This window comes from Pestalotiopsis fici, assembly GCF_000516985.1.
Source record: "Pestalotiopsis fici W106-1 unplaced genomic scaffold PFICI_Scf_1, whole genome shotgun sequence".
Taxonomy (NCBI): Eukaryota; Fungi; Ascomycota; class Sordariomycetes; order Amphisphaeriales; family Sporocadaceae; genus Pestalotiopsis; species Pestalotiopsis fici.
In genome coordinates this window covers 2,996,156-3,021,197 of record NW_006917091.1, presented here as the reverse complement: position 1 = coordinate 3,021,197, position 25,042 = coordinate 2,996,156, and the positions used below count along the sequence as shown (strand labels likewise).

At 49.2% G+C, this 25,042-nt stretch overlaps 9 protein-coding genes across 9 annotated transcripts; 6 read left to right on the top strand and 3 right to left on the bottom strand.

Moving 5' to 3' along the window:
- Window positions 1-1,674: 1,674 nt before the first annotated feature.
- Window positions 1,675-2,715, bottom strand: PFICI_00922 (uncharacterized protein; the record flags this gene model as incomplete). Its single annotated transcript, XM_007829503.1, has 1 exon — window positions 1,675-2,715. One exon carries the CDS (start codon window positions 2,713-2,715, stop codon window positions 1,675-1,677), a length of 1,041 nt encoding a protein of 346 aa, XP_007827694.1.
- A 468-nt stretch (window positions 2,716-3,183) lies between these two features.
- On the top strand, window positions 3,184-3,773 carry PFICI_00921 (uncharacterized protein; the record flags this gene model as incomplete). Its single annotated transcript, XM_007829502.1, has 2 exons — window positions 3,184-3,211; window positions 3,262-3,773. 2 exons carry the CDS (start codon window positions 3,184-3,186, stop codon window positions 3,771-3,773), a joined length of 540 nt encoding a protein of 179 aa, XP_007827693.1.
- Window positions 3,774-5,768: 1,995 nt separating this feature from the next.
- Window positions 5,769-6,918, top strand: PFICI_00920 (uncharacterized protein; the record flags this gene model as incomplete). Its single annotated transcript, XM_007829501.1, has 4 exons — window positions 5,769-6,295; window positions 6,363-6,408; window positions 6,482-6,602; window positions 6,653-6,918. The coding sequence occupies 4 exons, from the start codon at window positions 5,769-5,771 to the stop codon at window positions 6,916-6,918; spliced, it is 960 nt and encodes a 319-aa protein (XP_007827692.1).
- Window positions 6,919-10,472: 3,554 nt separating this feature from the next.
- PFICI_00919 (uncharacterized protein) lies at window positions 10,473-11,054 on the top strand (the record flags this gene model as incomplete). The annotated part of the gene is made up of 1 exon (XM_007829500.1): window positions 10,473-11,054. One exon carries the CDS (start codon window positions 10,473-10,475, stop codon window positions 11,052-11,054), a length of 582 nt encoding a protein of 193 aa, XP_007827691.1.
- Window positions 11,055-12,565: 1,511 nt separating this feature from the next.
- On the top strand, window positions 12,566-14,089 carry PFICI_00918 (uncharacterized protein; the record flags this gene model as incomplete). The annotated part of the gene is made up of 3 exons (XM_007829499.1): window positions 12,566-12,730; window positions 12,834-13,725; window positions 13,842-14,089. 3 exons carry the CDS (start codon window positions 12,566-12,568, stop codon window positions 14,087-14,089), a joined length of 1,305 nt encoding a protein of 434 aa, XP_007827690.1.
- A 369-nt stretch (window positions 14,090-14,458) lies between these two features.
- Window positions 14,459-16,793, bottom strand: PFICI_00917 (Ribosome biogenesis protein erb1; the record flags this gene model as incomplete). The annotated part of the gene is made up of 2 exons (XM_007829498.1): window positions 14,459-16,090; window positions 16,137-16,793. 2 exons carry the CDS (start codon window positions 16,791-16,793, stop codon window positions 14,459-14,461), a joined length of 2,289 nt encoding a protein of 762 aa, XP_007827689.1.
- Window positions 16,794-17,507: 714 nt separating this feature from the next.
- Window positions 17,508-20,952, top strand: PFICI_00916 (uncharacterized protein; the record flags this gene model as incomplete). The annotated part of the gene is made up of 3 exons (XM_007829497.1): window positions 17,508-17,926; window positions 17,974-18,391; window positions 18,469-20,952. 3 exons carry the CDS (start codon window positions 17,508-17,510, stop codon window positions 20,950-20,952), a joined length of 3,321 nt encoding a protein of 1,106 aa, XP_007827688.1.
- Window positions 20,953-21,074: 122 nt separating this feature from the next.
- On the bottom strand, window positions 21,075-22,475 carry PFICI_00915 (uncharacterized protein; the record flags this gene model as incomplete). Its single annotated transcript, XM_007829496.1, has 1 exon — window positions 21,075-22,475. One exon carries the CDS (start codon window positions 22,473-22,475, stop codon window positions 21,075-21,077), a length of 1,401 nt encoding a protein of 466 aa, XP_007827687.1.
- A 667-nt stretch (window positions 22,476-23,142) lies between these two features.
- Window positions 23,143-24,219, top strand: PFICI_00914 (uncharacterized protein; the record flags this gene model as incomplete). Its single annotated transcript, XM_007829495.1, has 5 exons — window positions 23,143-23,157; window positions 23,218-23,457; window positions 23,506-23,541; window positions 23,590-23,934; window positions 23,983-24,219. The coding sequence occupies 5 exons, from the start codon at window positions 23,143-23,145 to the stop codon at window positions 24,217-24,219; spliced, it is 873 nt and encodes a 290-aa protein (XP_007827686.1).
- Window positions 24,220-25,042: the final 823 nt, after the last annotated feature.

Sequence of the window (25,042 nt, the reverse complement as noted above, 5' to 3'; positions counted from 1 at the left end):
CTTTCTTTCTTTCTTTCTTCTCTCTCTCTTTTTCTCTCTCTCTTTCTCTTTTTTTCATTTCGTCTTTTTATGAATTCTTATAATTTAATGTTTTAATTTAATAACGAAATCGAGGTCTGTTTCAATCAGCTTGGAGTTGCCTCCATTACAGAGCAATAGGCTAGACTTTTCTGTTCTTGGAATATATACTGGAACTTGTATATGCTAATTTTGTTGCATCATAGCGACCAAGCGAAACTCGGTCCAAGCCGCCGAGAAAAGAGCTTATGATGGCCAAAACGAAAGTCAAGACTCAGCTGAAGACCTTGATAAAAAGGGATCATAGCGAATATATAGTCGGAATCAGAGATGCTGGCCCGCTGATCTCGATGCGTAGGACATCTGAACTGAAACGCTTGGAATGGTCAAGTTCGGCTGCTGGCCCGTTGATCTCGATGCGTAGGACATCTGAACTGAAACGCTTGGAATGGTCATCAAGCCTCATGGTCTCCTTGGCGCTCTCGATCAAACGTCCAATGTCAATCTCCTTGGTGGAGGTCGTTCTCTGAAATTCCCTAAGGCGAGACTTTTCCTCGTCTGTACGGTCGCCGCCTGGTTGTGCCTAAGGCAAGACTTTTCCTCGTCTGTACGGTCGCTGCCTGGTTGAATGGTGATCTTGCAACCTCGTCTGTACGGTCGCTGCCTGGTTGAATGGTGATCTTGCAACCTCGTCTGTACGGTGCCGCCTGGTTGAATGGTGATCTTGCAAATCTTGAATACGCCAGTAACGTGCCTGAGGCGGGACTTTTCCTCGTTTGTACGGTCGCCGCCTGGTTGAATGGTGATAGCCCACGGTCTGGTAGGCAATATGAAGTTTTTGCGTGTAGATGCCAGTCATCCTAGTCCACGGTCTGGTTAGCAAGAGGAAGTTGTTGGGTGTAGATGGGCAAGGATACGCTTCGGAATGTACGGTCTGTAAGGCTTTGACAACCCTACTTTTTCGTTGCTCACAATGTCTGGTTCCTTGAGAGATCGGCGCGATATGGATCACCGCTCGAATCTACGCGGCCGTTGTGCCTCGAGATGATACCTAATGTCGACTCCATCTTGATGTGCTTTGTTGTCGCAACTCAAGAGGAGATCTTGTAGCAGCTTTGATGGCGCGTAAATATTGAATTGATAGTATTAAAAACAAGAGCTGACGCGTCATGTTGATAGTGAAGAGTGTCTTGTGGTGTACCTCGTAGACATGGACCAGATGAACAATCGATACATGTACCTAGATGGACATCTCCCTAGCACGTGTTGCATGATATTTCTACGGAACAAATCAAGTGTTGAAGCAGAAACTGGTTGTTATTAGATTCTATCCGAAGGTAGTGGCGTAGAAATAGCCACACACACTCAATGGTGTCAAGGCAACGCCAGCTAGAGGGCTTTTTCCCCTTTCATTCTTTCTGTTTTCTTTTGGAAAGATAATCTCTGTCTGCAAGCATTTGATGGCTTCGTTGTACCATCGACTTCAACTGTGGTGTAGGTCAGGTCCTGAGAATATGCTCGAATCCTTTGAGTAAAGGAGAGAGAAAGGCAGTTGCATAATTCCTTTCTGTCGAGGATGCAGCGCTGGAGTGCAATTGCTCTGCTAGATGCGTCTATGTAGACGCACTGAAGATAACAATGTATTTCTGATTAGTTTTAAGCGTATCCCGGCCAAATTTCTGGCACACGACCCGAGCGAAGAGCTTGTAAAGTACGCTCACCCCATGGGTCTCTGGGCAGTTCTGGAGTGGCAGTTTGGTAATTGTACTGCAGCCACGGCCCGCCCTTGTCAAATTGATCTCTTGTGAAACTCGGGGACCAAGGCATTGCTCTTATAGGGTACCTGGGCAAGAGGTTGGCATAATCCTCAGGCGTGAAGCCCGGATCGCAGAGGAACATGGGCTTGTCTTGCCGTTTGACTACTATGAGTTCAAATTTTCTCTCCAATGACATGGGCGCTTTTCCTGTGGTGCCTTTGACCTGGGGACAATCATCAAACGAATGCATAAGGGTGTTGCATGCCGGGCAACCAAGTATAGCGCCTTTAAATCTGTTTGGCGGACCAACGCAATCCTCGAGACGGTGAGATTTGTCTCCGCATAGGGCGCACGAGACGTCATCTTTCGAAACGTCGGGAGCGCAGTTGCTGGGGATTCTGCGCGGAACTCTCATGATGTTGCCTTGTGTATCCCAAGGATGTAATTGAAGAAGGGTGAAGACGACTCCTGTATAGGAGCTCGTTGCACGCTCTGTGATAAATTGATCAGTTAGTTCTGTTGCTTTCGAAAGTGGAAAACTCATGATAACGAATTGGTTGGCCGTTCTCAGCACGGTTTGCATGTGTGCTTGGCCGGTGCGCTTATTGACAAGGCCTCTTGAGCCATCAATCCAGTGCGTTTCGAGGGTGGCTTCTTTGAAGCCAGGATACCGTTGGGAGTCAGGAAGAGTGGCATCTGGTGCGCCATGGATTGCTATAGCATTATCCACGGGATCGGCCTGGTTTGGGCTCGATTCATTGTTCCTTGATGGTTGTGTCGTACATCCTGAGCCTTGCGTTTGCGGTAACGTTTGACCGTTGCAAGGCTGGTCCACAAAGGGATGTGCAGGAACACTTGGAAGCGAGCTCTCGGGAATATGAGGCTCTTCCTGTGAATGAATTTGCCGACTCTCTTCAGCGGTTGGGAAAGAGACAAACATAGTGACGGGACTGAAATTTTCCCAACACAACAAGTGTATCTCCTGGCCAGCACGATTAGTGAATGATAACCCCGGAGGGTAGTAGGTACTTGGAGACGCCATGGCGGTTGTCTTCGTGAGTTCGCGAAGTTGGGTTATTTTGTTGTTCCTGAAGTTTGTGGATAGGGAAGGAGGAAAGAGGTCAAGAATTTTTGAGATGGGGGATTTTGAAGCTGAAACAAAATGGCACTAATAAAAACTCACTCTTGGGGGACAGCCAAGTACAAACGGCCAAAGAACTGAAAGAATCAAACGTCTCAGGCCCTTGCCTCAGACTAGCAATTTGAAGCTGCCTAGGTGAATTTGTCCCCTGCCAAAATCATCTTGCACCCCTTCCTTACTTCCTCTTCAACTCCCATCGATTCTTTGCAAGGGTGACTGCGCAACACTGCCAACACTGCAACCGTCATCAACGCCATCCTGCTAATCATGGCTTGTGTGATTATGGGATCAATGAGTAAGTTACTTGCACTATGCTATAAGCAGAGTCTGGCTGATAATCAATAGCTACTGGAACTGTACTCCTCTCCCTCGATACCAAGCTCGAGAAGGACCCGTTGCGTATCAACCCCAATCTTTCCACCTGGATCGCCATCCATGGTGACTCGCAGTACCCCGGCTTCCGCCAAGCCTTTGCAGTGATACAAGGAGCCATCACATCCAACGTTGAGAGCAACTACGGCCGTTGTGACTTTGTTCTCGAGACAGAGAACGACTTATTTGCCGTCAGTAAAGATCAAGACAAGATAAACGGTCTCATGAAGCAGTGGAGAGAGAAAGTAAGCGACGGCGGTCCCATCGTTGTGACCATGACGACGCTGGGGGACTATCCGTACAAGGTTGCCACCGCCTCTGAAAATGCCGAGGCAGGAGGAGCTCAAGAGCTCTGGCGGATCTTGCAGCTGCATCGAAGGGCCTCGCAAATGACAAAGACAAGTCACAACGTTGACCTCATGATACAAGACATTTCCGCCCATAGGAGCGGGTTACCGCCGCCGCCGCCACCATTCGTCATGTAGTCAGCCACATCAGCAATGATCTCTGCGTCTGTACTCACTTGGAAGAGGCTTGAATAAGGTTAAGGTATTTTGGGGACGCCGTTGTTATTTCGAGGAAGACTAAAGTGGAGGATGAATAAAGATGACGGTCTCCATGCAGATTTCATGACAATTGCATCTTCGTGCCAACGTTCTCATGGCTGTGATATTTTTACCTTTAATCTTTGCATACCTTTACTAGATCAACACCACAACTACAAACTTTCGTCGTTAGCAATCGCAAGAGGATTGAATCATCGTCAAACTCTCCAAGAAACAGTCATGCGCAAACGAATCAGACAAACCGGGTCAACTGATTGACTCAAAGTGACAAATAGAGTCTGTTTAAATTCATCCCCCCTCTTCCCTTCTTCCAGCCTCCCATATCTTCAGTACCACAAAATCTCGGCCACCATTTCCGGTCAAGGACATCTTCAATCACAAGAATATCAGCAAGATGCCATCGAAACTGCCTGGCCATAGGTCTGATAGAAGACCTGGCAGCATCCCCTAGGTCCAACTGGAAAGTCAGCGTGACCTTAACCGACCTTGGTCGCCATAATTTCTTCACTTAGAGCGAGATGCAGGTGTCCAAGCTGTGGGTGGTCGAGAGATTCTCTACCATCTCTCAGAGAACCTCGCCTACCGTTTCCGCTCAATACTAAGAGTCATTGTACTAGCGAAATGGCTCGTGAGCATCTTTGAGACATGATGGGCGTCGTCGAGATGTTACCAGATAATATCCACGTCGACGTCTATTTTCATTTCCGGTAAACAACCTACCACAAAACTCCGACACGTTGCTGCCCCTCTAAGAACTGGCCTACGAATATGCGGAATCATTGGAGCATAAGCACAAACCAGGCGCAGAAGTTTCCGGTTTAGTTCTGACGCACAATCATTCAGAAGCATCTTGGCCTTAAGAAGCATAATACGTCAAGCCTGGCGAGGCTATAGCTGGCCAATCATGTGGCGAGCTCGTGGCCCTTCCAGCTTATAATCTCTTAAGCTAAGTCTCAAGGCCATTAAGTCAAGTCCTCCACCCGGCCTTTAGTTAACTCTCTAAGTCAAATCTCTGCCCCCACCCAAGTCTGAAATCAAGTCTTTCAAGTCAAGTCTCTCAAGTCAAGTCTCTCAAGTCAAATTTCCAAAATTAAGTCTTCTAAGTCAAATACCCCCACCCAAGTATAAGTCAAATCTTTAAGTCAAGTCAAGTCTCTCAAGTCTCTTAAGTCAAATACCCCCACCCAAGTATTAAGTCACACCTCCTAAGTCAAATGTCCTAAGTTCAGTCTCTTAAATTGAATCTTTTAAGTTAGATCTTTGCACCCACTTAACTCTTAAATTAAATCGTTGAAATCTTTTAAATTAAATCATTTGATTTTTATAAGAAACCCGAAAATTATAAAATTCAAAGGTTACCTTTTTCTCTTTTTCTCTTTTTCTCTTTTTATTTTTTATTTTATAAAGATATCGTAAAGCCTAGTGCTATAATTATTAAGTTTAAATTTCCTTATTCTTACCAACGCCTGTTTAGCCATTGATATATGTTAAAAAAAAAAAACTTTTTACCTTGTGAGACTCTTGTCGCAAGCTGTAGTAGGGCCTTTTCGTCGTCTAGGTGATCCTTTTCAAAGCCAGGCCTCCCTCCACCTCACCATTATCATTATTTTTCCCTACTTCAAAAATTCTGTAAACTCTCAATTTGCATCATCACTATTATTATGGCTAATCCGCCATTTCACCCTGCTGTGGCTACGCCGCCATCATCGATGCATTCCGAGTCTCGGCAATCAATCATGTATCACCACTGGCAGCAAGTCAAAGGTCATTGCGAGCAAGAAATTTGGTTGATGGTCAGAAAAGCTCTGTGTCAAGTGGTGCGACGAAAACCAAAAGAGGGTTAAGGACTATGTTGCACATTTCCCCATGGTCACAGAAGACGACCTACAAAGAACAATTCCAGGTACACCCACCATGTACAGCGAAGAATACACTGCCGAGGACGAACCACAGCTCCAATCCGAGTGGAAAGCAGATCCTCTCGGGACACACATGCTCAATCATGGCAAAAACTCTGTCATACTAAGACTATGGAAGCTGACACAACACTTGTGGCCGGGCATCTACCCCGAGACAATAATCAGCGAAGTGAATTTGCTGGAGTTTGAGAATGTGCGCGTCCGCACAAAAGTCAAGAATGGAGAGGGGAAGGATGTGCTCCATTCATACTGGAGCAAGAACTTTCGCATCGCCCTCGAGATGCTTCTCATACATCCATTCTGGGAGTCTCAGCTTTCCATAATGATTATTTGCATCCAGTACGCAGTCATGTGTCGTACAGATGACCAACGGCACCTGACGTGGCCTCGCAACATCCTGACAGACTCAATACTGTGGCAGACCCTCGACAAATTACTACAGAACGAAATAATGGCCATCAAACCATTGTCGAGCTTCACAAAGAAGCCCTTGACTGGGTTAAAAGTAGGACATCGCAACAGGTATCATCCTCGACCTCACAACTGCTGTGCAGGATTGAGGATGAAGGTCCATGGCTAGCATGGCCAGTGAGCTCCTCAAGGGAGTCAATGTGGAACGACCGTTGCACGACTTTGTCAGTCGGTTCCTGGACAAGCTATTCAATGATCGTGAATGGACGCAACAGGAGATTCTCCATCAACTATTAGGTCTCCATGCCTTTCGAGACAACAAAACCATTCCAGCCTAGCCAGCCAGACACGGCCTTTGAAGTCCGTTCCTCTGGTTTCGAGGTCATTATCAAGGCTCTGGATGCAATGACGGCCAACGGTGTTTCTCCGTTTCAAGCGTCGCAATGATACCATCTACTTTGAGGCCAGATCACCTCGCCAACCTGGCACCGTTAACGGCCAACCTCGACGAAGCTCCCTCGCATGGCTACACGCTTGCCTCCGACAAGGGCCAGTCCCCCGTTGTACGCCACTACTCTCTGTCGTTCCTCGAAAATACCACCAAACACGTGTGGAACAAATATCCCGAGGAACACCAGGCCGCCCTCTGCCAGTGTGCGTTGGAGCTTGCCTCGAGCCTGGAGCAACACCGGGAGAGGGTGCTCCTTGGAAAGCGCCGACCCCCGCCGACATAACAAATACTTCAGGGGCACCAATGCGGCGACCAAGATCAGAATCAATAAGTCGCTCCGAAGGATATCCCTTCAGCCCAATCCCTACCACAAAAATCGCTCCCGGCACATAAATAGCCGTCGACATGACCTAAGGCTCGGGTCGCGATCAAGAGGAATGCGAGATCTGCATCTTTCAATTATAGTCCCAGCGACACTAGAAAGATACTAAATCTGCCATAGCCGTGGCCGAAGATCAGCAGAACTGTCAATTCTGAGTTTGACCAGTGGGAGTACACTGCAGTATAGAGTATCTACCTAGTATAGTATGGAGTACGACATTCAATTTCAATTAGCACTAGTCGGCGGTCTGTCCACCAATTGTACCTCTTGTCCAATACGACTACATGAAGAAATGCTGAATGGCCAAGTATGATATGACCAGGCCGCGAGGTGTCTCTTGGCGGGCAATAGTTACATGCAATCGTGTACGACATTGTACGCGTGGCATTTGTCCAGTCACAGAATCGAAATGTAAGAAGTCAAACAGTACATGCCTTTCACGGGTCAACATGTACCTACCTGCCCTGTCTCCATTGTAGGACATGGAGCAAATGTTCTAGAAAGGTTCTACACTAATGTACTGCAGCCAGGATAGCGAACCGCCCAGTGAATTGGTCCCTGATTCCGAACTCCGTCACCCGCTAATAATCGTCATCACGACCCACTACCCTAGCCCTATAGGGAGGTACGTACAGGGAAGGCACCACTGGGGAATCATCAGACAAGTCCTAAGCTTCTCTTCCTTCGGCAAAGTTCAAAATTTGGAGCTTCCAAAGTCCTACCATGGGTTCATCTCTTGGCTGCCGGAATCTCTCGCCTGTTTTCCATGCTTCGATTGCCAGCTCAAGTCGGTCCCGAATCTTCTCGATAAAGGGTCTTTGGCTAGGACAATGCTTTGATCTCGACTTGACGAGCAGGGGGCCTCGGCGTCTGCCAACCCGACCTGCTTCGGTGGGCACATCACGAAAGCTATCATCTGCACAGCTTACGCATCATCACGGCATACTTGCGCAGTATCAGTGGAGACGAATCACGTCTGGCTCATCTGAAATGACCACTCTTGACGCAAGGAATCACAGTTTTCTTGGGACCTGCACGGTAGGCGAGTTCACTGAGCAAGCTCCCCCGGTCTGCGTGCTCGTCTTGCAGATGCTCTATCGGTCCCCAGTTTGGCATAGCACCACCTGGCTGCAAGGCAGTGGGTGGGGTGGGTGTGGCCCAATCTCACCTCGTCTTTGCCGATTTCAAGACAAGACAAAAAAGCATTGTCTCGCCAATTCGGGCGGCCGGGCGGGCAATGGATATTGGGCGTAGGAGAAGGGCAGATCACAACGTGCCCATAACTTCTCCTCACCGGTCAACTAGTGCACACCTCTTTGCATCTTCATTGACCAAGATGAAAGCAGGGTCGGCGATGGCGCTATTGAGATGATTGTTCGGCTCACATTCTCATCGGATGAAGCTTATTTTTCTCGTGCTCAGGGGGGGGGATGCAGAGTGCCGTTGTGGTTTGTGAGGGAGGCGCAGCAGCAGACACCAAGATTGATTCATTGTGGCTGAATCAAGCTGCTTGTCGCAATAGGTTGGATGCAAGAGTGTCCTTCTGTGCATGCGCGGGTACACACTTCCGCTACCTTCACAGCATTCAACTAGTTCCTGGCATCGTGTCTCATCGGTACGCCCAGAGTTCGCAATCCTGCAGCATCAAACGATTCTTTCTGCAATGCACACGAGCACCTAGCACAGGATTTGCGCAGGGTCTATGAACATGCTAATCAAAGCCAGAAAGCCACTCCATGCGATTATTTCAATGGCTCGAGCTGGTGTATTAGGTAAATTTATAGGACTACTCTGTACACACTCTTTCAACGGTCCTGTCCCTGCACACCTCCAACGGCCCAGGAAGAAATGGGGGGTGGGGTCTCTGGATCCTCAATGGTGTACCTGACCCAAGGTCGCACTTGATGACAGTCACTTACTAGTGGACCTCTCCGGTCTTCCACACTGCCTGAGCTATGAGCATCTACACATAAGTAAGTCGACAATCCTCGGACGGAAGATGATAAAAGCTATATCATGTTTAAAACACCCCCAGCCGTGGTTCAAGGTTTACACGAGACGTACATACACACACATGCCCAGTCTACCATTCCAGCAACAGACTAAGTCGCAGAGGAAGCGAAGTCTGCTGCCACTCACATCCACGCTGGGACGACCACTAGGGACGACTTCCGGCCATGCCCGGTGTGATCATTCCCTATCCTTCACCGCGCTCGTGCTGTCTGACGCCTTGACTGGCACAGAGTCGACAGTTGAACCGTGGGAATTCTTCTCATATCACAAGGAAATTCGCGCAAGGACGCTCCATTCAAGATTGCGTGGACGTTGCTTTGCAACTGCCAACGCGTTCCGCTCCCTACCTCGTTGCAAGGTTGCGAATACCGATCTTGGCACCGACCGCGTGAGTACTGGTTGTACTTAACAAGCCTAATGCATAGATCAGCTCATGGAAACCACTTGGTGAACATATCTGACTGACTCGACTATACTGAGATCGGAAAAGAAAAAAGTCAATGTTGCTGCGCATACACCACGACCCAATACTACCGTGTTACATTTACCTACTGTGTAGGTCACTAATGTACAGAGCAGATAGGCCTAACCTTAGGTAGGTAGGTATGTGCATTATCTCGCCCCTAGGGGTCGGAGGAAGGGCCCAAGAGTGGGGAACCCCTGCTGAACACCACAAAAAATCGCGGAATCCATACTTCGTCACGACCACCATTGACAGTCCCTACCAAACCTTGTACTACAGTTCAAATACAAGAGACGAACAAAATTGGGAGATTCAAAGTAGTGCAGCAGTCACGTAACGTTTCAAATGGTCAATTCATGCGCAATGCTCAGAAAAGTTGGTCTTTTGCTGAGTCTGTAGCGCTGGATGAATCTTGGTAAGCTGTACATCACTCCCACTCTCTTGCTCTCCCGCCCCATCCAGCAGCAACCAGCCCCAAAGAGAGCAAGCGCCATTACGCCGTGCAGATGCCGCGGTCCTGCTGGTATGTATGTATACGCCCACGAGGTTCCCCAGACACTTAAAACAAGCACCCATACCCTCTTGCAAGTTTGCATCTTTTCAGTCTGTTATTTCTTCTTGTCCTTCGTTTCTGTGGACATACCACCCAGCTTCAGCGGGCGTCAATGCACCTCAAGTCGTCAACTCTGGACGATCTATCCTCACACCAGCGTATGCAGCCTCACATATTTCCGATTCCTGACGTGTACAACATTGCGTAATACCGACTTTGCGCTACTCCAGGACAATCAAGAATTCGTCTCTCGACCCCCTCCAGAGCCACTATTCGATTCATCACGGTGGACTATCTTCTTATAAGCCCACGTCCCCTCCAACCCCCAAGCACAACCCGCCTTCAACGCCGCTCGATCCCTCGACTTGATCGTCACCATAGCCAGTCACTTGAGAATTTCTTCTCAGTAGAAACAAGACAGTAATCATGTCGTCGTCCAACTGTGCTGTTTCGAAGTCGGTTTCCAACCCAAAGTGCAACCCAACTCCCCAACCAAGTCCTTCCCCTTCCGTGACCGGCATGGAAGATGCCCTCAAAGACTTCACTTTGGCAGATGAGAGCATCGTCGCCAGATATCCTCCTTCTCTCGACACCGACAGCACCCTGTCCGCCCATACCGTTGTCAATCAAGACCTGAAGAGCCAGATTGATTTCATGGCCTGGGTTCTGGGCAATGAGTCTACCCAGAGGCAGGGCCTAACGCACCTTGCCCTCCAAGCTCACAATCTCAACACCAAAGACTCTGGCTACCACCGTGATCTCGAAGGCTGGTGCCGCGATGGCGACATGTTTGATCGTTCTGATCGCCAAACCGGACTGACAGACTCGATGCTGGTTACCAAACGATCCAAAAGCCATGCCACGGAATACACCAGCTCTTCGTATGATATGCTCTCCGACTTTGACCCCGCTGCCGACACGGATCACGACGTCAACGGAGCAGGCGCCGCCTTTCACGATATTCCCGGCCCACAGCTGGAGGACGACCAAATCTTGTCGAGTATGTGATACGACTTGCATGTAGTGTATTTACTACTGGGCGGCGTTATCTGAGTTTCAAAAGGATGGAGTTTTTTCTTGGGATACGATACCATTTGTTTTGCATAGGCGATCTCTTCTTGTTTCCTGATTTCAAACTCCTTTTTCAACGTCGATGATAATTGTTACACCTTGGGCCAAGCACCTGTACTCATCCCTCGCCCAAAAAAAGAAAAAAAAAGTATGGATGGCGCTTACCGAGAAAGACATGTCTTCTTTGCCTATAGACGCTGGTATACGGACAGCACCCGACCTGTTTGGCTAGACTTATAGATACGCACACGAAAAAGGGTATTCATAATGTCAAATTGTTTCTCTTACCGTTGCTTGATGGCTAATATTCAGGCCATGTCTGATATTCTTCCCCTCTTTTTGTTTTTCCCCTACTCATCCTCCACCTCTTCCGCCGTCCATTCTTCATTTCATTTCTTTTCTCTTCCTCTTCTTCGTTTCTCTATCGTCTAACCATCTGCACCAGAGAGTCAAGCGCTCCAATGCCACCCCCACTAAGCCACCCCGTGAGTACAGCTCACAGGGTATTTTGTGGCACTGCAGCCAACAAAGACGGTATTGATGCGGCACACCCAGGACAACGAGCAGCCCTATGGCCCCCACAATCCAGGGCGACTGTAGGATCTCTGACTCGGCCCTCCCGCCAACACCACCTGAGTTCAAAGAAAATCATGTCATGGTGCTAGCGTCCTTTGCTGCAGCTCGTATTCTACGAGCCGTCTGACGGGCTGTCCACGAGGTTGATGCAGGGATGTCTGAATGGAGAGGCTTGGGGAAATCAATGTCGGTCGTTCATCCCCCTCGATGACGATGTTGCGCTCGGTTCCATTCCGCAGTGTTTTCCGCCCTTGTCCGACTTCCGACCGTGCGGGGGATCCTTGTTGAAGATTGGTCGTCTCCAAATGGTTGAATCCAAAAGTCGCAATCTTGGGTCATTGAATAGGCCGTCTTATTTTCCTCGCTTTCTCACTCTCCGATTTTCTCCAATTCCTGGGCATTTTCCAGGTGGAATAATTTCTCCGTCCCACTCCGATATACTTTTGTCTTGCAGGGCCCAACCCTGGAAATTCTTCAATGTCCGCCGTTGCGAGAATGTCGCAACCCTGTCCCTATTTGTTAGAGTCGCAGAATTTCGCATTTAGCCTATATGAACAAGTCCCGCCTGTCCTAGCTCTAGCTCCACAAACCGCTTGGGCATGGTGTAGATCATATCACCACATGATGTAGTATTGCATCGTGGGTCTCTTTGAAAGATCCGGGGGTATGGATTTGATGTCATGCGGAGTTCAATTGAAGTTGAAAGGAAAGATTGGACTTGTTTATAAGATGGCCATGGAGCGCCGCATGTCTGGGCATTGGCGTGTCGAGGTTCAATTGGATGCGGAAAGTATAGAGCACCCGTGCTATAAACTGTGGGGCAGTATAGTCGACAGTGCGTTAGGTATAGTCCAATTGTACGCGAGTCAACAATGGCACCCCTCCGAGACACTATTGTGACGCTTCTTGTGCTCCTCTTCAGCACATTGACAATTGCCCATTCGGAATCGCGTGGTGGTTCGGGAGCAAAATGGGTGGACATTTGGGCTGCCATGCCACAGCTCACTGAGCCGGCAAACTTGCCACCGGCGCCTTTTGTAAGAAACGAACAAGAAAACCTTGAGAACTGGGCTGCACAGTGGATTTCTGAAATGAGGAATGACGAAGCAAAAAGAAGATACTAATAATTGGGTAAATCAGAACGATACCGGTGTCGTCTTTCAAAACAGCACGATCCGGCAGACAATCCGAGCGACATTGTCGGGAGAAACCCTGCGGCTGCAAATCTCCAATGCGTTTGGCGCTTCCAATCTTCCCATCACAGCGGCATCAATCGCGTTGCCGGCATCCAACGGGACCGGTTCCGGTGTCTCGGCCATTGATACTTCTACCATCCGGGGTCTGACCTTTTCGGGCGGCCTGACAAATTACACGATCCCGCCGGGAGCATTGGCGCTGTCGGACCCAATCTTTGACTTTCCCATTGACGCTGGCGACATTATTTCCGTGTCACTGTACCTGGCCGACGGACAGACGACTAATAGCATCACGTCGCACCCGGGCAGCCGAACAACCTCGCACTTTGTCCTCGGCAACGCTCTCGACGCAAGCGATCTCTCCACGGATGACTCCCACCAGTCTGCCGACCACTGGTATTTCATCTCGACCCTGTCGGCCTATATCCCGGACAGCCGCGCCCTGGCCGTCCTGGGCGACAGCATCACGGACGGGCGGGGCAGCACGACCAACGGCAACGATCGCTGGCCCGACGTGTTATCCGGCCGCGTATCATCGTCTTCCATCTCGGTGCTCAACCTGGCGGCGGGCGGGAACCGGATCCTGCACGACGGGCTCGGGCCGTCCTTGCTCTCCCGTATTGACCGCGATGTGTTGGCGGCGTCCGGGGTGCGCTATGCCATGGTCTTTGAGGGCGTGAATGATATCGGGACGGCAGCCGTCGACGTGGTGAGCCAGACGGACGTTGGGAACCGGTTGCTGGCTGCGTATGAGCAGATTGTTACGCGGTTACATGCCCGTGGTCTGCCTGTATTTGGGGCTACGATCACGCCGTTTAGTGGACCTGGGCAGTCTTGTGAGTTTATACCCGAAAGCACTGTGATGATAATTCAGAGAGGATACGAGCTCATTTTGATATCCCTGATTGATGAGTCCTTGGAGGAAAGTAACGCTGACTCTTGATGCCGATAGACTCGGACCCGGAGCGTGAGAGGACGAGACAGCGTGTCAACGCTTGGATCCGTGACTCTGGTCGATTCGACGCCGTGATTGACTTTGATGAGCTTGTACGCAACGCAACACAACCCGATCAGATCACGGATGAGTACAACTCGGGCGACTACCTGCACTTGAACCCCGCTGGATACAAGGCCATGGGTGAGGCGATAGATCTGGACTTGTTTGAGCAGTTCCGGGGTGGGGTCGACGGTATCCTGTGAAGAACCAGAGCAAGTGAGGAGAACCGGGAAGGACTCTACGGCAGGTGGTCTACATAATATGCATATTGGGCACAATATGGATGCCTAATAGTCCTGCCTATTCTAGATTCGATAGATCAGGTATATAAGCGGCTAGCAGCAGCGAGCGCCTGCAGAAAACGTAAATGTAATCATTCCGATTGGATAGTCAGCAAGAATAGCAACAGCATTGCGGAGACGGGCAGAAGATTTGAGAAGAACGAGATCAAAAAAATTGGGTAATTTTATGCCGAAAACGAGTCCTACGACTTTCTATCATTCAAAACGCCATACACATAACTCCGTCAGTCTTTTTCGACCCCAAACGCACTTGTACTTGATGCGACCCCATTACGTCCATAAGCGACATGTACCATCGGCTCCAGCGCTGACAATCCACGGGTGCGTCGGATGCCAGTCGATATCCATTACACCGAGCTTGTTGGTAACCTTGTGGCCCTTGAGCATCTTCAAGGGCACAATGGTGGCGTCCTCCATCATGTCATTGACAACCTTGCCGTGGAAGATTTGCAGGGTTCCATCGTCGGATGCGTCGGCAAACAGGGGGTAGTTGCGGTGGAACTTGACTGCTCGGATAGCCTCGGGGTGGAATCGCATAGCCTTGTAAGGTCGGTTGGAAAGTTCGAGATCGTGCCAAAGTAGACGACGATCATATGAACCAACAACCAAGTTGTCTCCACCGGGGTGAACGTCGAAAGACGAAATCCATCGGGCACCGGGTTGCAGAGCCTTGACCAGTTCTTGCCGTTGCAAATCGTAGCAGCGGATTGTGCGTTGGGTAGCGACAAAGAAGAGCGGTCCAGTGGGGTGGAAAGCTGCCGTCTGGGGCAGACCTGGTAGTTTGCGGAAAGGTATTTGGGTGAGATGTTTCGAGAGGGTGTGAATGGCGACCGAGCTTCGTTGACCGGTCGGGGAGACGGTGGTGAAGAAGTCGCCTCTTCTGTGCCAGTTGATGACCTTGACTGGTGATCGTACAGTAATCTTGAGCAAAACTCCTTGATCTTCCAGCCGTGCTCCAGGACGAGCCCACTTTCCAGAGGGTTCTTTTCTAGCACCATTGGCAGTCGTGGGCTGCTTGCCATTGGTGGCGTAACCGAAACCAAGATCCAGAACATCCCGACTTGCCTGGTGGAGTTCAGGGTTGGCGTGTTGGGGAATAATGAGGAAAATATCCTCGGCAACGGCGGCCGAGAGAACAAAGGCATCTCTTCCAGGTCTCCACCTCACAACATCCACGGGCTCATCGCTGCTGAGCTTGATGCTGTCAAGCTGGTGACCAGTCTCGAGCTCCCAGACTCTGACCGTACCATCGTCACCCCCGCTGGCAATGTAGGTGCCACTGGGGTCAATGGCTACTGATCGCACTCTGCCCTGGTGTCCAGAAAACTCGACCGAAGTCACTGTTGGGAACGGCTTGAGCTCTTCGGGTCGCGGCAGTTTAGGTAGCAGCGACATGGGGTCAATGTTGAGCCTGTTCTTGCGAATTCTTGGTGCCAAGTAGAGATCCAGACATCTCTCGAATCGTTCCTTGACAAACTGATCGTAACCAGGCACACGTCGTAGCGAATCGTACTTTTGAGGCAGGTACTCCTTTTCACGCTCTTCCGGATCAGTCTCCTCCCAAGTCTTTTTCTCGTCCTTGGATGGCAGATACTCGGGCGGCGGGTTGTAGGACAAGTCGTATCCGGGTGGTGCAAGCTTGGGAGCAGGAATGTGCATGACATTGGGAGCTTGAGGTTGCTCGTCGGCCCAGATATCAACAATCGGCTCGTCTTCCTCGTCCTCTTCACGTTCCCTCTCCTCTGGCGGCTTGTATGGGAGGATACGGCCCTCCTTGATGGCCTTGACAATCTTCATGATTCGCTTTTGCTCGTGCTTGGAAGGCAAGAATCGGCGTTTCGGTTCGGGAGCAGCATTCAGAGGCATGGTCTCTTCAAAGCTTGTAAACCATTCAACAGTATCCTGTGATTGTCAGCATGGTGTCGACCACGAGTGTCGAATGTCTTACAGGATAAGGATCGTAACCCTCTGGCACTTCATTCATTTGCACCCGACGGAGCAGCTCCAACTCATCCTGGCTCAGGTTCAATGGCTTTCCAGTCTGTGGATCGGTGAGACCTGTCCAGCCCTTGGGAACCTCGATCGAGTCGAGCAGAGCATCCAATGCTTCGCCCGTGGCAGGGCGCATGATGCGCTTGCCATTAATGTCGTAACCAATATGGGGGTATGAGTCGTAAAAGGAAAGCGGAATGTTGCCGATAGTGTTGACGGGTTCTTGAGCGTCCGAATCGTCCGAGTCGTAGACGGGGTCAATCTCTTCATAGACAAATCTCGTGCCTCCATTTGCATCGGTTTCCACTCGGTATTGAGGTCCTTCATCTTCGTCGACGCCTTTTCCATTGACAATGGCAGCCTTGTCGGCTACTTGTTCTTCCTCGTCTGAAGGAATGTCGTCGCTTTCCAGAGCTTCGTCCTCGTCCTCATCTTCATCCTCGTCGAGCTCTTCATCTTCATCGGCTTCGTCGTCTTCGCTGCTCTCGTCAGAGTCGTCCGAGAGTACACCTTCGAGAAGCCCGTCGCCGAATTCGTCGTCGGAGTGAGCAGCGACGTCGGGGGTTTCGACAATCGAAGCCTTGCGCTTCAAAGTTGCCTTTTTTCCGGCCATTTTGAAAATATTGCGACAACAATTCGTCTGGTTGCGCTGGTGTCGAATGCGACGTGCATTACTAGTAGCCTCGACTTTTTTTCGACTTTTAGGTGGGGCCAATGTTTCTGCCATTTACCGAGCTCTGAAGATGTTGACCGCCTACCAAATACGCTACTGCTATCCATTGCTTGGAGGGGCAGCCAACTATATTTGGACTTTTACCTTTTTCCTTCTACTCGAGATGTTATTGTTCAAGTCCTTATGCATCAATTATTTACAGTCATTCTTTTGTATCTTTGAACATGGCAAGAGGGCATGTGCCTGCAGCGTGAGAACAGCCTCATTTGAGAGTAGTGATTTTGATCAAGATTAACCACGGCTGAAGTGAAATGTAGCGAGAAATAAAGACGGAACCGACCAGTCTACATCAGTCGGCCATATTCAGTGAAGGAATTTCCATCACTCATGATTCTCGACTTCAAGGCAGATTCCCTCACCAAATTTCCTGCCAATAGGATCAATCATGGTGGCCGAGTTTTCGACCAGTCAGAGGCGCAGGCAGGTGTGGCTCGCATATGGAGGCAATGAGATGCAGCTCTGTCACATGGGGGTCACTGGCGCTCCGCCACAGCGCGTAATTGACACATAAGGCAGCAAAGCCCCAGCCTCGTCGTCATGAACATTCAAGAGCCGTTTGAGCTTCATCTCCTGCGCAAATGTTGATTCAAAAGCATGGAGCCAATCACAGCTCTGGCATTTGCTGGAAATGTGCTTCAGTTTGTAGAGTTTGCCTTTAAAATCGCCCGCGCAGGTCATGCGTTTTATCGCACCGAGGATGGTAGTGAGGGCGGACTTGAGCTTGAAGACGTCTATGAAAGATTGCAAGCTCTCAGCGGCCAGTTGAGCCTGACAATCAACAATGGCATGTCAAGGGATGAGAAAGCTGTGGCCGAGCTTGGTACTTCCTGTCGAGCCGATTGCGATCATTTGCTCCAAATCATCCAGACATTGAGATCCCAGGGCCAAAAATGGAAGAGTTTTCGATCTGCAGTGAGATATGTGTGGAAAGACAAGCAGGAAATCGAGGCATTGCAATCTCGTCTGCGCGATAAGCAGCAAATTTTGAATCTGCATATTTCCTCAATCACAAGGTATGTTCACACACCCGTGGCTTGACATCTTTTGCTCACGATTTCAGCAAAACTCTGAAGAGACTTGATGGCGATTTCCAAAGGCTATCAGAGCTTAATGCAAAGAATGAAGTAGACCACGAATTACGTCTGGACAAAATTTGCCAATCGCTGGAAGAAATCAAAGACATGCTTTCTTCTGCCCATGGAGCCAACCAATCCATCTCGGCCTCGGACGTCGAGACACTTGCGTCGCAACTCTCTCAAGTGTCTTTATCTGAACGAGATGTTGCAAAAGAACAGGCAATCCTCTACAGTTTGGACTACGAAAGAAGATCCGCGCGTTACGAAGCCATTTCAGAGGCCCACAAAGCGACATTCAATTGGGTTTTCGACGATGTAGAGCGTAAAGGCCTCGGAGCGGAAAAGTTTCTTGACTGGATCAAGACGTCTGGAGAGGTATTCTGGATTTCTGGCAAACCAGGGGTAAGTGCAACATACCATTCAGTGCTTGAAATCTGCAAACAGCAATTTTATTTGCGTCAAATACTGATGATCGATAGAGTGGCAAATCAACGTTCATGAAGTTTGTCGCTGGCCATGAACAGATTTTGAAAGCAGCTTCGCTCTGGTCGGACCCCGATGAAGTGATCATCGCCAGCCATTACTTTTGGAAAGCGGGCGAATCCATGCAAAAGTCTCAGGCGGGCTTCCTCCAAGGACTGTTATACGATATTCTGAGGCAAAAACCACACATTACTCAGGCTATTTGTGGTCGACAATGGGGTCTGTCCGTTCCGAATGCCCATCTACAAAGATGGACTTTGCAAGACTTGCAGCAGAGTTTTGATACCCTTTCCACCAACGACTCGTTGAAACTCAAGATTGTGTTGTTCGTTGATGGCCTTGATGAATACGAAGGTGATCATATTGACTTGTGTCTATTCCTGAAAGACCTCGCCAGGAATTCCTCCAATATCAAGATATGTGCGGCAAGTCGGCCAGAAAATGCATTCGAGGACAGTTTCGGGTCGGATCTCTCGCATAGAATCAACATACATGAACTGACCAGCAACGACGTCCTACGGTATTCGCAAAGCCGTTTGACCGAACACCCGAGATGGACACAGATCACTAAAGAGTCCCGAGATCTACAGTCAGTCTGTCAAGACATTGCCAATCGAGCTCAAGGAGTTTTCCTTTGGGTCAAACTCGTGACACAATCTCTCAGGGACGGTATGACAGGTTACGATACTGCAGAAGAGTTAGAGAGTCGCCTTGACAGTCTGCCCTCTGATTTGGAATCTCTCTACAGACATCTTTTGTTGTCCGTGGACCCACAGTATCATCAAAAGATGGCAGAGATATTACTGATGATGTCGGATATGGGAGGCTCCCAACATTGGGAACTTTTTGTAATGCACGAAAAGTCTTATCAAGATGTTCGATACGCACATAAGATTACACTTCCAAATCTGGACCAACGGGAGTCAGCACAAGAAATCCTGGATGAGTGGGAATCAGAAAGGATAACCCTGACTCGCCGCCTCATGAGTCGATGTCGAGGACTTCTCGAGATCAAGGACCAAAATGTTGAATGGATCCACCGTACCGCTCATGATTTTATCAAATCAGACGAAATGCAAAACTACCTCGGAGGGAAATGCCGACCAAACTTCAATTCTGCGATGGCCGAACTTCGTGCTCGTGTCGCTTGCGTCACCACTACAGACGGAGTGCTCCCGGGTAATATGCAAATACGTCATCTACTCTCTAGAAACAGGAGTCGTATACTGCTTAATCTTCAATGCATCACTTTCCGAATCTGGGATTATTACAGCGGTGCTCCACTCCTTGGTAGAACAGAGGAACTAGAGGCATTCGACCTATTAGATCGCCTTGCTCAGAAGTTGCTGCCTCACATGGATGGTATCCGGGGCAAAACAGGCGTTTCTATGGATCAGGAGATTCCGATAGGGAAGCTTACTGAAGTGCGAAATCATGCTTTGATTAGACCCATTGACCATGAACTCGTGCCAGAGTTCGTATTAGCTAATTGTCTGCGCTATGGTTTGCACAAGTTGAGAATGGACCCTGATTACTTCAGGTATTCCACAGTCCCAGCTTTACGCATTGTTCTAGAAATATATGTTGATGGTGCTACAGAAAGAGCAGAAATCACTTATGAACTGCTTAAAAACGGCTACGAGCTCAATCGTGGGTTTTTGCTCGTACATGAAGCTGTAACTTATAGCTTCCTTGATGAGAGGGCTACGTATAGCGAGGTGGAACCTTACAACTTGAAGACCCCTTGGATCTGTTACATTGAGGCCATAGGCTTATCGTCTACCTACGGTTCATGTCGACATGTCGAGAAGATGCTTCATTGGTATAGGTGGCAGAAGCTACACATCTTCGGTATTGTGAATGGCACAGAGCCATTTGAAAACAGGCGTTCGTCGAAACACTTCATTCATAACTTGAGTCATGGCTTTCTCTCCAAGCTCTTGCATTATGGCGCAGATCCAAACGCCCAGTCCACTCCCTTTACCACGGCATGGACAAGTTTTGTTTGCGCAGGAGTAACTCAACATGAATTGCTCCAAGCTGAAAATGCCTATCTCGAAGCACTCGATGGGTTTTTACAAAACGGTACTGATCTTGGAGCGTCTACCATTGGCTTGACACTCGACCCCGGAAGCACGCGTACACGCTTGCCCTGGAAGATGATTACAGGCTGGGACATGTTCTGCGAGCATCTGGAACACGAGGCTCTCAAGCATGATGACAAGAGGATGCTACCATTCACTGCCAAAATTACGACGCGGATGATCAAGTATGCCATACACACCCAGTGGCCATTCGGAAGGCTAGCCGAGATCTTGGCAAAAGTATTTCCCAATGATTTGCGGGCCCCAATGATGCAGCTCATTGAGCAGACACCCACAGGACAATCTAGGAAACGAAGGGCTCATTGTTCCCCAGATTTGGATCGCCTGGGGAAACACCCAAGGATCGAGGATGTTACCGAAGCTGAGAGGGTATGAATAAGGGAATGGCTTTCAAATTTGGATTTTTTTCTTGTAGGAGTTGAGAGTTTTCAGTCTGTAGATATGGGTGAGCTTAAATACCAATCGGCCCGGGCACTCTTACGCGCTCGTGCTTACCATTACACTTCACTTGTGTCCCTCCTAGACTTCATACGACTTCCAATTTCTACCCAGATCGGACAGTGATCGCTTGGACCTCGATCCCTCGGGCTATCATAAATGCCTGAGTCCAAAATGTTGTCCTCGAGAGATTGTGAGGTAATAATCAAGTCGACTCTATCACAGGTTGAACCCCATGGCACACCGCGTGGGTGGTAGCTGAATCTCTGCTTAAAGATGTGCCTATTCCTAAAGGTGTCGACTCCACTGAAGCTCTGGATATCCCCGGCCTGGGATAGTCTCTTTTCATAACCATTATAAGCTGCTTTGGACGGGGCCATGTCTAGGTCTTGACCCAGGAAGAACTTTTGGACGAAATCCCTTCTGTTGAGCACATGCTGATATGGCGTGGTTCGGAGCTTCGGGTGTCCGTCCAGCTTGGTACATGCTACATTTAAATCGCCAGCAATGATGACGTGGAATCCCTTGGCCTCTAGAGTCTTGGCTTCAATGAGAATCTCCGAGTGTACGGCTAGTTTGCGATCGTGACGCGTTCCTACTTGTTCGCCGGTATGAGTAGATCGATAGGGATTCGTAGTCCCGTTGACGGCATAGATGTTGATAATGGCAAACTTGGACTTGGCCAGTTCCTCTGCTTCTTTGTCGTCATCAGAATCGGCACATGTTGGAAGCGGTTCAGAGAGTAGCCCCAGCGGCAAGGAGAGTTCCTTGGTTTCAATAATCTGGATCCGTCCTTCTCTGTCCCAGGGTACCTCTCTAATTTCTTGCACTGCTTCTGCCATAAAGTCCCTTCTCACGATCGTAGCAACACCATAGACCTTGCCTCCAAATCCCTTGGCGTTATAGGGGTCTGCTGGTAGGTTGAACTCGACTTTGTACTCGGGACCACCGTCGGAAAGTGATGCAGTGGTACTTTTCCCAGACTGCACCGGCTCGTAGTTAGACCCAATTGGATCATTCACAGCCTGGCGAATCGCTTCCATGGTCTTTGAATCACCCGGCTTGACTTTGACCTCTTGAAGACAGAAGATTTGAGGCCATCCATATCGTCCAAGAACTAATCGTAGAGACGCCGGCCCTTCTTTGGCAGGATCTTCTCTGTCGCCTTTGCTCCATCCTCCAGCCTCATCGTTCTCGCCATCACTCGTAACACTACCAGTGTCTCGCGGCCTTTTACGCTTGACTGTATTGGTTGCTGGTTTAAAGAACGATTTGATGCTTTTCTGGAGGTATGGCTGAACAAAGGGTTCTATCCCGTTGATATTCCAAGAAAATATGCGCAATGCGCCTGGTGTCGGTGGGCTGATGGGCGTAAAGTCTGTAGTCGGGATCTCGGCTTTATCCACCGGCTGTGTAAGCCTCTGTCTTTTGAGAGGCGGAGGAGAGATGTATTCTTTCATGTTTCAAAGTTTGTGTTTGCTGTTATGAGCTCTAACCATCGAGTCGATACATGGATTGAACCAATAGTGTGGCCCGTGTATTGACGTCATACAAATTTATACTCTCGAAATATCAATTTCGGGATTCATTTGACTTCAGAGGTTGTAGTTTTTCTAGTTTCCTAGGAGCGTCGTGTTTTTATTCCTTACAGGCCTGTAACATATTTTTGAGATTTGGTCAAACATTGCAGTTTATTCAATATGTATCGTCACTGTCGACAGTGGCCATATCCAGAGTAGGCAGAATAGCACTTGATACCATGACTTTAGTCAAGATAGTCTTTTACCTTGTTATAATCACTATTTGCTTTTCCTGACTATATAATCTCACTACATATCATATAGAAAGAAATCAACAAAATTGGAATGAATACCGGGATAAATCCGAACAAAGAGAGGAGCTCCGCCGGATGCTTGCCGTAGCGTCAGGATCCATCTGCCGGCTAAGGCGGGGAGATCCGAACGCCCGGCAACGCTGTGGGGTCAACCGATGGCGCAAGAGACTGGGTTTATGCAAAAAGTCCAGAGGGCGCGTCTCAGTCTCATCAGAGTTTGTATCACAAGGTTCTGCGCTGATTTGACTTGTCTTTGCTCTTACCACCTCGAAACCTGTATCCTTCCCAATACTATGCCTTCTTTCTCGGTAAGTGATCCCCCGACACCAAAGTCCCCGGATTTAAGAGTCTCACCAGCCCGGAAATAGCGTCTCGTTCGCTTCCTCGCCAAGGACGGCAAGGTATACTATGGCGATGCCATTCTACCACGCGGCGTGACGGATATCGCAAAGACCAAGCAGGCGCGCATTCTGACGGGCGACATTTTTGGCAAACATGAAGTGACGGACCAGGTAGCCGACGTTCGGCTGCTGCTGGCGCCTCTGGCTCTCAAAGACGTCAAGACGGTCAGATGCTTGGGATTAAACTATGAGCAGCATGCTCACGAGGTAAGACATCATATCAGTTGGACGAACCATAGTGCTGAACAGATGTAGTCGAAAATGCCCATTCCCAAGTATCCTATTCTATTCGTAAGTATCAACCAACCTCGAAGATTCGACACGTACTCATTTCAATAGTACAAGCCAGTCACCTCGCTCGCAGGTCCTACCGACCCGATTCCTGTCCACAAGGTAGCTCAGGAACAGCCTGGTCTGGATTACGAGTGTGAACTGGTGGCCATCATTGGCAAGCGCTGCTCGGACGTGTCCGAATCCGAGGCTCTCAACTACGTCCTCGGCTACGCCATTGGCAACGATGTATCGCACCGTGACTGGCAAATCCAGCGCGGAGGCGGTCAGTGGTCTCTCGGCAAGGGCTTTGACGGCTGGGCTCCTTACGGCCCGGGTATCGTGTCGAGCGACATGATCAAGGATCCTCAGACCTTGAGAATCTCTACAAAGCTCAACGGCAAGACGGTCCAGGTAGGTTTTTTACGAGTTGAAAAAGAATGTGTGCTGATATAATTATAGGACTCTACCACTGCCGACCAAATTTTCAATGTCAAGCAGACCATTAGCTTCCTCAGTAAGGGAACTACTTTGCTTCCCGGTGACCTCATTTTCACCGGAACGCCTTCTGGGGTTGGCATGGGCCGTGACCCCAAGTTATGGCTCAAGGATGGTGACGTCGTTGAAGTTTCCCTTGAAGGTGTCGGATCGTGTATCAACAAGGTCGAGTTCTCCAAGGCAGAGACTGCCAAGTTGTAAGATGGTTTGTAGTATACATGGAAATTGTAGGCTTAGTTTTACGAGTCGAATGAATCCTTTTTGATGAAACGTGCAAGATACGATAACTAGGCCATTTCGGATCCGAAACTACTAGGTAGGAACCCCATTGCAGGGAGTATGCCTACCATGATCAACCTCAAATCCATGACCTGCGCCTCGGTATACCAAATAGTTATCCTTCATCATCTCCATACTAAATGAAGAAATGTGCATTTCTAGAAAAGCGTCTAGAAAATACAGATCATCGCTCGCTTGCTTGCCAAGGCACACCCATCCTTAGCTTTGCGGCTTATACTACAAGGGCCGTCTATTCCCGCCTTTGATTGGTGCATATCTCGCTAAACGCTGTCCTGCCCCAAGCTTTTTCCAGGGGCTGTAGCTGTCAGGCGTATCCATCTTGCCGAATGCAGGTAACTTTTTAGTCTCACCATCAGCCGCAGCACCTTAATCTGCCCTGTAGTAGATTGGAGGTGTCATGATTGTCCTTCTCTGCCCGCCATCCTGAATCAAGAGGCACAGTCACTGCTCCACATGGCTTCGGTCGACGGAAACGGCTTCGTGGCGTTTTAATCCAGGGAGTCGTGACTGATTAGGTGTGCCGGACTGCCGCCATGCCGTTTAGACACCCTATTCTCAAGAATCAGCCTTGAAGTGGGCATTTTGCCTGGTATAGTGCCCATTTGGGCGAGTCCTAGGTAGGTTCAAAGGCTGATTTCCCCGCGTTGGATCAGAGTGGTCAGTGGTAGGCACTCGGTGTTCATGTGGCGCGATTCCATTCGGACTTGACACATTCAGCCTCTAA